At 41.9% G+C, this 12,879-nt stretch overlaps 1 protein-coding gene across 1 annotated transcript in view; it reads left to right on the top strand.

Annotated features, from left to right (window-relative positions):
• KIAA1549 (KIAA1549 ortholog) overlaps positions 1 to 12,211 on the top strand; it is a 135,486-nt gene extending 123,275 nt beyond the window's left edge. The window contains exons 19-20 of the mRNA XM_034637766.1: positions 4,367 to 4,512; positions 6,480 to 12,211. Coding sequence (XP_034493657.1) covers positions 4,367 to 4,512; positions 6,480 to 6,734 — 401 coding nt within the window. The 3' untranslated portion in view covers positions 6,735 to 12,211. The remainder of the gene's footprint in view (positions 1 to 4,366; positions 4,513 to 6,479) is intronic.
• Positions 12,212 to 12,879: the final 668 nt, after the last annotated feature.

The raw sequence follows: 12,879 nt of genomic DNA, 5'->3' as shown, positions 1-12,879 counted from the left end.
GTTTTATGGTTGTTGTTTTTGTAGTTCTTTTCTATTCCCTTCTCTTGCTGTCTTATCTCATGGTTTGCTGGCTTAATTTAGTGATATACTTGAATTTCTTTCTCTTCGTCTTTTTCAGACCTATTACTGTTTTCTCCTTGTGATTACCATTAGGTTTATATATAACATCTTATGCATATTGCAGTCTATTTAAAATTGATGGTCACTTAAGTTTAAACCCATTCCAAAAGCACTACATTTTTATTCTTCACCCTCCCATGTTTTAGGTAAATGGTGTCATACTTTACATCCTTTTATTTTGTGAACCCCTTGACTGATTTTTATAGATATACTTAATTTGTACTGCTTTTGTGCTTCCTCCTTTTCTTATTCTTGCTTATGATCTCTTGTTTCCACTCAGAGTCTCCCCTTTAACATTTCTCGTAGGGCATTTTAGTGGTGATGAATTCCTTTAACTTTTGTTTGTCTGGGAGACTCTTTATCTCTCTTTGTATTGTGAATGATAGCCTTGGTGGATAGAGTATTCTTGGTTGCAGGTTTTTGTTGTTGTTGTTGTTTCAGCACTTTGAATATATCATGCTACTCCCTTCTGGCCTGCAAAGTTTCTGCTGAAAAATCCACTGATAGCTGTATGGGGCTTCCCTTGTATGTAACTGTTTTCTTTTCTCTTGCTCTTTTTGAAACTGTTTATCACTATTTTTTTGCCATTTTAATTACCATGTGTTTTGTTGTGGACCTCCTTGGGTTGGTTTTGTTGGGGGCTCTCTGTGCCTCCAAGATCTGGATTTCTTTTTCCTTCCCCAGATTTGGGAAGTTTTCAGCTATTATTTCTTCAGATAAATTTTCTGCCCCCTTTACTCTCTCTTCTTCTGGGATCCTTATAATGCAAATGTTGTTGTACTTGATGGTATTGGTGAGTTCCCTTAATCTATTCTCATTTTTTATTATTCTTTTTTTCTTTCTCCTGTTCAGCTTGATTGAGTTCCATTACTCTGTCCTCCAGAAATTTCCATGACTGAGTTTTTCATCTCCGAGTGGTTCTTTATGTTTTCTTTCTCTTTGTTGAGGGTCTCACTGAGATCCTCCACTCATTTCTCAAGTCCATTGAGTATCTTTATCATCATTACTTTAAATTCTTTATATGGCATATTACTTATCTCTGTTTCATTTAGCTCTTTTGTTGTGATTTTGTCCTCTTCTTTCATTTGGGACATAATCCTCAGTCTCCTCATTTTGTCTAACTCTCTGTGTCTGTTTCTGTGTGTTAGGAAAGTCAGCCGTATCTCCTGCTCTTGAAAGTAGTGGCCTTATAAAGAAGAGGTTGTGTAGTGCCCTGCAGTGCAATATCCTCTGTTAACCAGAACCTGTGCTTAAGGGGTATCTCTTAAGCACCTCCTGTGTGTGCGTGCAGCCTACTGTTGTGGCTGTGCCACTTTTGCCTTCAGTCCAGTTGTCTGTCATGGCTCTGCCTGTTGCGGGCAGGGTTTGGCCCCTTGTTGTTAGTGGGTCAGTCTGGGGCCACATTGGGCTTGTTTTGGGTTGGACCAGGTGTTTGCCAGAGCTACAGTAGCACTGAACTGCAGGGTTGTTCCCTGTGTTGTCCTGAGAAGTTTTCCTTGGTTGGCAGGGCTTGCAGTCACACCAGATGCCTATTGCCAGCCCACTGCTGGGGTCCCAGTTGGACTGGTGTGTGTGGTTATCTTCCTGTCACCCCAGGGCAGGAATCACTTTTTGAGTGGTGCTGATCCTGTCAGGGCTGCTTGCATACTGCCACACTTATGGCACCTCTCTGGATGGATTCCTGCCAAGGGTGGGTTGGAGGGGGGTGTGACTGCAGGAGAATTCAGGAACAGGGTGCCCAGTGTTAGCAGGGCTTCTCTATTCTGTCCTGGGAGGAACCTGGAGCTTCTTTGGAGAGGGGCTAAGGGCAGATTGGAGGGGGTGGGTCTGCAGAAGTGTGCGGGGGCAGGGTGCGCTGTTAGCGAGCTGGGTGGAGAGTATTTGTGCTATTCTGGTTCCTGCAGGTGTCACTATATGTAGGCTAGGGATGCTGGGCAGGGAAATGGCATCTCTATACCCTGGGCATTTTTCAAATGGCTGCTTCTATGCTGTATCTAAGTGGGGCTGTTTTTGTGCTGTTTCTTTAAGGGTGGGGACTCAGGTTCCTCTCACCCTCTGGCTTCCAGAGTTGAGCCTATTCATTTTTAAAGTTCTAGGTGTTAAACCCCACTGATTATAAGAATTCATGAAGTTAAGCCCCTCTGGTTTTCAAAGCCAAATGATATGGGGATTGTCTTCCCAGTGCAGGCCCCCTGTGCCTGGGATGCCTGAGGTGGGGTCTTCTCCTTTCCCTTCTCTGTGCTTGCAATGCCCCTCCCTCCTGAGGACAGTCTGGAGGGTCTGTTTGGTTCCTGACCGTATCTCTGCCCTTCCTACCTTTTCTGATGTGGCTTCTTCTCTATATTTAGCTGTGGAGAGTCTGTTCTGCCAGTCTTCGGGTCCTTTTCTAGGTTAGTTACACTGATGTGGGTGTTATCTAGGTGTGTCTGTGGAATGAAGTGAGCTTAAGGTTCTGCTTCACCATCTTCCCTGGGAGTCCCCAGTTGTGCAGCTCAGAAAGAATCAGAAAAAGAGGGTGTAAGATTTCCCAGTTGCCTCTTTTATGATACTTGACCTATTTTATCTCTTTGAATTCTTGAAATAACATCACGAAGTGGATTTTTTAATCCCCATTTGAGAATTGAGGGATCAAGGCTCAGTGGGAGTGGTAGCCAGCTGCCCAAGGTCACCATGGTGGGGGTGGAATGCAAACCCAGGTTTCCTGCGTGCGATGCCCCACTTGAATCATGGGGAAAGCCGGTATTGTATCAGTAAGTAAACAAAGCAAGATACAGAATTGTGTCTGAATTATGATTTCAGCTACCACTATAATTTTAACACAAAGGTATGTTTTTCTGTCTATGCACTTGTCTGCACCTGGTAAATGCTGGGCAACAGGGTGCATTTTTGTTCTTTGCAGGATTTGCTCAGACAATGTGTATTGGGCAAACAGTACTGATAGTCCTAATAATTTTAATAATTATTATAAAACTTCAGTAGCTGTCAAGAGTTTCTGCAGGGTACATTGCTCTGATAGGAGCCTGGCCATTTTTTTCTGACCTTTAGTTATTAGATATCTAAATAAAACTGTGGTATTCCTTTTTTTTTTTTTAATGTATTTGGCTAATGGAGGCTGTTAATTGGACAAGTTGAGTAGGAGAGGACTGGAAGGTGGAGAGGACCTCCTCCCCTACATCTGTATGATCTCTGAACCTTGTAGGACGACTCTGCACAGCACAGATGAATTTGATGATCCTAGGAGCTTTTGGAAACAAGTATTTCATTTCACAGTGCTTAAAGATCACTTTTTTCTCCCTTAATCTATGAAATAGGGATATATCCATATACCAAAAGTTGATGGAGGAGAAAATATGTCATTTACAGCCTGCCCTTCATAGCTACCCGAGGCTATAGCGTGTCTAGACTGGAGCATGAGCTCTAGAGAGACTCCTGGTTTTAGCCATCAGCACACCTCACTGAGGAGGCTGGGTGGCTAGCTTTAAAATTTTAATTATGACATAGCTAAGTTATGGAGAAAATGTGAGTATGGTGAAAATAAATGTACTTAAACATTCTGAAATCAAAGAAATATGCATCCTGCCTTTTAAGAAAAAATACACATTGTATTTTCTCTCCTTGTGAGTCTCAAAGCCATGAGCAAGGAGCCAAGTCTCAGCTTCTTTATGGCTCCAAAACCTTTCACTCCTTTTTCTGAGTAAGTAAGATCATCCTTATTTGTAACCTCTATAGAAATGAATGGAAGGGCCCTCTATTATAGCCTTTATACCTTGTCCTTTGATGTCTAGCTAGGGAAATAAGAACATCACTGTTAGCCACTGTATTAAATGGAAGTAAAAGCCCATGAACCAAGAAGCTCATGGTCTGTTTTCCATAGGAAAAGTCATTCTCTGGAGATAGAATTGGTGCCATGTTTGAACAGTGTTTGTATCTCTTGTTCCTAAGGGAGAACTGTGGTCGGAACCAAAGTGTCTTAGGTGCCTGGGTGGTGCAGTCACTGAAGTGTCTGATTCTTGGTTTCGGCCCAGGTCCTGATGTCAGGGTCGTGAGATTGAGCCCTGTGTTGGGCTCCATGCTCATCGGGAAGTCTGCTGGAGATTCTCTCTCTCCCTCTCCTGTGCCTCCTCTCTCTCTCTCTCTCAAATAAATAAATAAATCTTTAAAAAAAATTGAAAAGAACTAGAGTGTCTTGCTGGGCAGCCTCACTTCCCTGCAAATATTGACCAGGCTGCCCCACTATGTTCCTCAGGCTCCCAGATTCAGCACCTGACACAGGTGGGAATTGCAAGCAGAATTGGAGCCCAGCCAGTGGAAATCCCACCAAGCAGAGGCGGCCAGTATGCGGCACCAGGCTGGCCTTCATATGGGGAGGATGAAGCTGGCCGAAGAGAGGCTGTGAGTATCTTGTGTTTGGGTCGTCACTGAAAATTCAGACATAATCACTTAATTTAGCTGCTTTTGCTTCTGCTTTGAGGATCCCTTTTTAAAACCTACATAAGTAAAAGTTTTAACCTCTCTCCCTTTTTTCTGTGAGTGTATTTTTGCTTGCAGTTTTTAGATAGTAAGTTCCCACCCACCCAAAGTGGGAGAGTAATTGCACTGAACTTGTAGAAAGTATATAATTTTTCCTGAGGCAGATTTCAGCTTAAAGTAGTGAATTTTTGAAAATAACCTTTTAAAAAAAATAATGAAAGTGATACTCATTACAGAAAATCTGGACAGAGACCTGTAAGTAACAGCTACCTTTAAAATTTTTCCAATTTTTTTATATTGTGGTAAAATACACATATATAAAATTTGCCATCTTAACCATTTTTAAGTATACAGTTCAGTGGTTTTAAATACACTCATGATTTTACGCAACTATCCCCACCATCCATCCCCCTAGCGTTTTTCATCTTGTAAAATGGAAAGTCTGTGCTCATTGAATGCTAAATGCACCTCCCCCCAGCTCCAGGCAACCACAATTGTACTTTCTGGCTCAGTGATTTTGACTTTCAAGTAGTGAATTTGAACCTTTAGGTGACTAAAATCTGGATTTGATCTATGGCGTTATTGTATAAATATTCATGAGCTTACATACCTACTTGCTCACCATTTGTGCTTTGTTGTGGGTTTATCCACATCATCTCTGTTATGACTTCCACGAAATGCTTCTGCCATAAGCTCACCGTTTGGGATTCTAAGGCACAGAGTTTCTCTTAGAGGCTCCTCATCACTGTGATCACTCCTTTATAGGAACGGAATCAATAGGGGCACAGGTCATTGCCACAAGTGCTTTCCTTTGTTTTTCTCAAGAATTTTACATGCATTTATGTGTCTTTCCAGCAAATAGGCTAAATTCTTTTCATGACCGGAGGCTTCTACTACTCAGTGAAAGAAAATTTATTCTAGAATATAATTTTCCTCTAATAGATACATTGTTATACTTAGAATTTCAGGTATCTGCTTTACATTTGCTGACCTTTTTCTGCCTTTTTGTACCCAACTTATTTTCATGAGGTATTTTTGGTTTTCCTATCAAATCCAGTGTTCACTTTTCACTGCCTCTTTATCACTATTTGGAAATGGGAAATGTAGAAATATTCGAGGGCTTGAATGCCATATTTACCATGAGGCTTACTTTTAGCATAAGTGAAACCACAGATTTAGTACTCATGTATATATCTAAAGAGAGATTTTTCACTGAAAAAATATGAAAAAAATCACCGAAAAATACAATAATTCTGGTCAAATGAATGCCCAATTAATTTATGTTATGCAAATAGAAGCAAAACTGTTGTGTGTCCTAGTGAGATAACTTTTTAAAGAAAAGCCTCTGCAGAACACTCCACAGATACACAGATAAGTTAAATGGAAAATGATTTTGTGACATTGTGTCCTGTGGTCCCCATGTGTGTCACACACACACCCTCCCAGGGCTCGAGTCCCAGAGCAAAGGCAGTTCTTGTCAGTCTCTCTGCAGGTACTTGCTCATCTCCTCCAGCTCTCAGATACCCTCATTTGACCTTTCACCTCCACAGGGCACCCCAGCTCTCCAGGTCCCTTCCAGTTCTCCCAGTGGGCCACTTCCTTCCACACACAGGGGCACAGAGACTTGGTCAACTGCATCATTCTTTCTGTCTGCCTTTAAGCAAGTATTCATTAGGCACCTGTTAAGTTCAGGGCTTTCTTTGTCATATTGCTCTCTTCAGTAGTTCTCCCCAGTTTCTGTATTCCATCCTGGGGGCCTTCTTGGAGGGCCAAGTTTGGTGGGAGGTGGGTAGGAGTAGTCCTGGGTACATGGCCACTCCCAGTTGGAATTGGATTTCTCCTCGTGTTCTTACGTGGGAAGTACAGTAACGTTTGCCATGTTCTTTCAGACGCACATGCTTGGACATCAAGAGTATTCTTCTTCACCGCTGTTCCAGGTGCCAAGGACTTCAGGCAGAGAGCCCTCTGCTCCTCCCGGGAACCTCCCGCACAGGGGGCTGCAGGGTGCGGGGCTGACTTACACCAGCAGCTCCACGGAAGACCTCCAGCCCGGCCACTCTTCAGCGTCACTCATCAAAGCGATCCGCGAGGAGCTGCTCCGGCTTTCCCAGAAACAGACCGCCGTGCAGAACTTCCACAGCTGATCCGCCTCGCCTTGCAGATTTGCCAAGTATCTGCTTCCCGTGGAAGCAAGACTAAACGGAAATCAACTAAATGGGTGTTGCGAGAGAACGCGCATCTCCTGGGCTAGGTGCCCGTGTAAGGGAGCAGGTTGCAATTTTAGAGGATGCCACAAGTCACGTGACAGCTCATGATGCTTTTAATAAGTTGGCAATTTTTGACCACTTGGGTTCCAGCCGAAATTTACGTACTTTTGGCCAAAAGCCAGCAGCACTTCATGAAGGCAAACCACAAATCTAAGCTAACAACAACAAAAAATCAACTAAATTAGTCTCCTTTTTAAAGGTAAAAGATGGAAATGTGTAGAGGGTATAGGGATTAACGGAATCCAGCATTTCCGTGGGAAGATGTGATTCAGACTGGTTTGTATAATGAACTTGCTGCTTTGTTTTCTGAGAAAAGAGATTCGAAGACATTTTATTAACAGCTTGATTTCCCTCTTTTTCTCCATAGGAACTTATTTTAATAGTCATATTAACAACAAAAATACTAAGACTGTTTGGGAATAAAAAAAGCTACTAGTGAGAAACCAAATGATAGATTGTAGAGCCTCATGATTCCAAAAGAAGCCATCATCTGCGTTTTTCCTTCTACTTCTGGTGCTACAGCTCCGAGGGCCCCTTCACCTTTATGTCTGTGAAATGCAACGGAAGAATATGTTGAAGATTTCATTTGTTCTAGAAAGGAAGAAAAAAAAAACCCTCCCAAACAGGGGGCCTGGGGGAAAGTTTAATATTTATTTGGTTATTCAAAATACATATCAAAGTTTAGATTTACATTCTTAATTGTATTTGCTGTTTATTAATTGGGCGCATGCAACTACTGACAGCATCCCATCTCAGTGCATGCCATCATTAAGGTCATACCTACAGAAGGAGGCTTTCAGGAGGTCATAACTAATCCTTGCACTTGGCTGATGAGTTGCTCACAAATTATGTTTGAATGAGAAATCTTACATGAGCAAAAATTATTTATAAAAACTACCAGGGCCAACAAATCGTTATTCATGAGTGCATTTCTAGTAATCACATTCTCTGTGTTCAAGACCTGGAAATGAAACAGAGTTTAGTCCAGCCTCTCAGTAACAAATCAAGAAATGTAAAGAAGAGCTTTGAGGACCACAAGGGAGAGGAGAGAGTTGTTTCTGATTTTACTGTGCATGACCACTGAGTGACTGTTAAAACATCTTATGTTCTTGGGGCCTGACAGAGGGTATCATCTGTCTTGAGATTCATTCCTGAAGTAAACATTTCCCTACTTCCAAAATTAGAGTAAGGAATATAATAACAAGGGCCATTCTGTTTGCTGATACCTGAATGAAGCTCAGAAGAAAAACAGATAATAGAGTTCCACTATGAATCCTTTTTTATTAGTTCACTAATACTTTTAATTAACAACATATAAACAGAGAGAATTTGGGGCTCTGATGAATCCAAATCTGTGTCAAATTTTAAGAACCCTGAAACACCTAAAATAGGTTTCCAAAGTGTAATCGCTGAGGACCAGAATCATGTTTTAGTGCTTCCTCAATGAAGCTTGTCAGACAGTCTTATGATACAGGAATGTTGCTTCCAGGAAGTTAAATGTAGTCTTTTTTTCATCTGTGCCCTCTGAAAGAGGAGGGGTGCAGGGGAATAAGTCTCTCATGGATGTTAAACGAATGGAAATCCCTTATCAGGCAGTCCTCACAGGCTCCAAGGAGCGTGGGAGATAAGACCCCTTTCTGGGCTTGATATCTTACCTCTCAGTCTTGATTTAATACCAGACTCTCTCCAAAGTGGAGGATTATCTTTGCATGTCACTCAAAAATACCAGGTTTCCTGAGTATGTTAAGAATTTGAGATATCCAAGCAGAATTTTATTACGGACACTTTATAGTGAATTCAGGTCATGTGGCAGCAAATGGAATTAATGTAGGCCCCCTCCTCCCATTCTGCTCAGTGTCATGTTTGCACACAGTGTACTAAGAATGGTTACCTCCTCTGTACATCACAGAAACGGGTGTCTCTTTTCTAGTGGGCTGCAGTAGTGAGTTTGATGCCTTTCAGACTAGCATAAAAGGATTCTACCTATATTGTTAGGTTTAGAATTGATAGACTTTTCAACTGACGTCAGGACCAAAGATAACATATGATAACTGATGGTGTATGGTGTGGTGTGGGCAGGCTCCTGGGCTCACCAGCACTCTTGTGTTGATTGTAAAGCACACTCTGCACTTGTTTTCTGTAAACACTTGCAGCAGTTTTACCTGTCACCACACTCAGGACAGACTAACTGTCGTGAGGAGCAACACACCCAGGTGGGTCTTTGAACACTCAGTTAACATGATCTACTTAAAAGAAAGGTCCTCATGTTGATCTTGTGTGGCTTTGGAGTTCCATTAACTGAAGTACTCTAAAATGAAAAGTTAAGTTTTGTGTCTACTCTCTTTTCCTAGTTTAAAAGTTCCGGTGGTAATAATACAAGCTATAAAGTTGAGTCAGAATTTCAGAGAGGGTCGGAGATCATTTTCAGAGTCTACTTTGTCACCAACTTGCTGTGTCAGGTACCTTCCTGAATCTCTTTCTCCCCATCAGCCAAATGAGGACTCACCTCCTCTGTCCACCTCCCAGAATTTCTCTTTTTGAGATTCAGATGTGATCTTGCATGCAAAGAACCCTTGAGGAAGATGCACAAAGCTTGGTGAAATGTAGAACGTTATCTCTATGATTGTACTGGGATCGGACAGTCTGATATGCTATTGTCTACCAGTGAATGACTTCACATGGAGGTAACCAGAGAAAACTAAGGGCTCCATGTAACTCCCCTTCCACTTTCCCAATTTGCTTGAAATTCACATCCTTCATCCTTAACTTTGAAACAGCATTTATTGAACATCTTTCTGCACCTGACTTTTTGCCGTTTCTAGCACCGAAAAAGTCAACATGAGTCCTGTCTTTTTGATCTTAGAATCTAAGATAGCATAGCTGGGTATAAAAGACAGAAGATAGAGATACATAATGTAGTGTGTACATTAGTAAGATTCACTGAAAATACACAAGTGCGTTGGGTACTCAGGAGAAGGGAAGTTGCACATTTGGAAACGATGTGATCCTGGGGAGAAGCCCACTTCAGAAGCTACTTTAATGAAGACGGGGGAGCTGGTGAGATGGCAAGGGAAGAGCTGGGAGTGGGCCTGGGGAAGGATGGAGAAAGTGGGCGAAGGTGTCCTCGAAAATGAACTTGATCTGCTGCAATATTCAGACAAGATCCCTAACTGCACCGTTTAGGGAGTTTTAATAAAACAAGAGGAGGAAATGGGGCTGCGAGGATGTGTTTGCAATAATACAGCGAGAAAATTGCTGGGTCTGCGAAGAAGGTCTGCACAGCAAGAGATCCCATCTGGAGGAGTGAAGAGAAAAGCACCAATTGTAAAGTGTGAAAATATTGTAAGAACTCCACCAAGGTTTATTGCTTAGGACAGCTCTCTGTGGTCAGTCATTCAAACACATTAAATCCTTTGTGGAGTGTAGTAGGTTGTAAATAAATATATCCCACTTCTTTGTAGCTGCCTACACAATTTTCTCCAAATTTTATCTAATTTCAGAATATGTTTTGATTTTGGTGGGACATGGCTTTTGAGCAGCAGACTAAGCAGGGTTTGCCAACTGGACTTTTCAGGGCATGAGGCCTGCGATGCAAAGCACAGGTGAAGGTGCACCTGAAGGCTTTGGGCCGAAACAAGTAATTCTGTGCTTTATGAGCCTCCCATTTAACTGTGTACAGGGTCAGTGTTTGCTGCATTGCCCTTAATGCTCCAGTGGCCAAACCAGTCACTTGGACACCGATTTGCATTTGCAGTAATTCACACGTTAATCATTAAATAAACTCTTTCCCTTTCATCCTAGATTCTTAGACATGAATGAATTTGCTGGTTGAAAGGAAAGCTGGTTAAGGTTCTGGGCAGGCGAGAAGGGGGCCTCCAGTCTTAACTACCATACTAACTTCAGCTCGAGGTGAGCTTTAGCCATTCCATTTCTACCTCCAAAGCCAGTCTCCGCAGCCTACTTATCCACATTTGTCCCCAACGGGAGCGTGAGGGAGTCCACTTCTGTACCTGCACACTGACCATTTGATCACAAAACACATTTTTATGGAATGGTAACTTGAACTTCATTTTTACATTTAATCCAACGCATTAATGGATATTCTTATAACAGGTGAGGGGTTTCTAAGAGCATCTGCTGTAACATACTCATAAAATGTAATAGGCTCACACTTACTACCTAACGAATAAGGAGTGTGTATATTTTAGGTTTCTTTTGATATTCTTGGAGGTGATTTTGAGTGTTTAGGACTCCTCTCTCTAGTATTAAAAAGACTTGAAAACTGAAACCTCACGGTACGATCCTAATTCCATTGCTTGTGTGTGTGAACAGTACATTTGAGAATTTATCTTATGAACACACAGCAGCATTGAAATTTAGGAAAAGAATATTAAATGCCTTTGGAAACATGAAACAAAGTTAGGAGCCAGCGAGCAGGTGAGAGGAGGAACGAATGTCTTAATCTGAGGTGGTCTAGTCCAAATTAGTTTCCCACAGGGTAGTTATACAGGATCCTTGCTTTTCCTTCTTCCAGGTTTTTCTGCTCTGGGGCCACTTCACATTTAAAGAAAGAGTGAATGGTAGAAGGGACGGAGATAAAAATTGAAGTGATTTGAGTCACTCGGTCCCTGATTCCACCAAAACCTTTCTGGACATTTTGGAGCATCGTGAAGGGTCTCATGCCCCCGTTTCAAGCATTCATGACTTGATTCCCTAAGTGCACGAGTTAGGAATAGCACAGGGCCACATTTAAGCCAGACTCCCTGTACTGTTCCTCTTGTTCATGTGGGGAAAGAAGGAGGTTCCACTGATTAATGTACTTGCTCTAAACACCAGAGGGCGCATTTCAGAAAGGGGGTAAAAACTCAGCTTGGCCCTCCTCCAGAGCATCTTCGAGGGAGCATGGAGATTGGGCTCATTACCCTTGCAGGAAAGGTGGCTCAGCAGAGCTGCTCCAGGATGCCCACTTGTCTCCTGCTTTGCCAAGGTCCGTGTTCTTCTGACTCTTCCTGCACTCTCAACCCTGGACTGTGAGTGATAATGTACGAAAATGTGCAGAGTAAATTGAGGCCACTCGTGGCATCAATACTGCAACTTGAACTTGACAATCATGGTTTGCTGGTCTCAAAAGGGCACTTAAATTTCAGCGTGGGTATATGATTTAGTAATCGAACCCTCCCTTCTATTTGTCAGTTATGTTTCTACCCTTCAATTAGCTGCCCTGTTTTCTAATGTGCTGTAGAGTTTTTGAAATAATTTATGCAAGTGTTTGGTTTCCATGTTTACAATTTATACTGCTTTCCTAGCATTTTAAATGGAAATGTCAATAAATGCTATGAATTGGTGTCAAATGATCTTTTCTGTTTATTTCCTTTGTAATATGATCGTTTTCTCATTTGTAAAGTGTGGTGGTAGAAGGAAATGATCTTTTCCTCTAATTGTTGTGTCCCTGGTGAGAACACCTAGGACCTTCATTTTCTAAGGAGTTAAGTTGAAACGAGTCTAGTCTGCTTGTGCAATTTGCAGAACTGTTCGCTCCTCCCTTGGCCAGTGCCACCCCTTCTGCCCACTGTGTTTTGCTTTTCTGCTACCCACTAATCAGACTGATGCTTCCACTAAGAGCAGATTCATTTGGGAATTAAAGGATTAGGATTCTACAATCTAGGAAGATAAAGGAGAAGATCAAAGTCTGCACAATCTTGAAAGGTAATAGGGTAAACCTGGAGTTGTTTATGAAACCCAAGACAATAACGCCTTGAAACTGAGAAAAGCAAAAGGAACAAAATGCGGTAGAACATAACAATGACATGAAATGTGGAAACATGGATAGGATCCTGGAACAACAAGAACAATAACAAATGACATTAGAGGAAAAAGTAGTGAAACCCAAATAAAGTTCATAGGGTAGTTAGCAGTATTGTGCAAAGGTTAATTTTTTGGTTTCGCTAACTTTACTGTGATTGCCAAGACTTCTCTCAGGGGACATGCAGAAACACTGTACTTATACAATTTTTCTCTAAAA

The sequence above is a fragment of the Ailuropoda melanoleuca genome, chromosome 1, assembly GCF_002007445.2.
Source record: "Ailuropoda melanoleuca isolate Jingjing chromosome 1, ASM200744v2, whole genome shotgun sequence".
In the NCBI taxonomy this organism is placed as follows: Eukaryota; Metazoa; Chordata; class Mammalia; order Carnivora; family Ursidae; genus Ailuropoda; species Ailuropoda melanoleuca.
The sequence above is the reverse complement of the archived record's forward strand: the minus strand, read 5'-3'. Positions and strand labels throughout refer to the sequence as shown.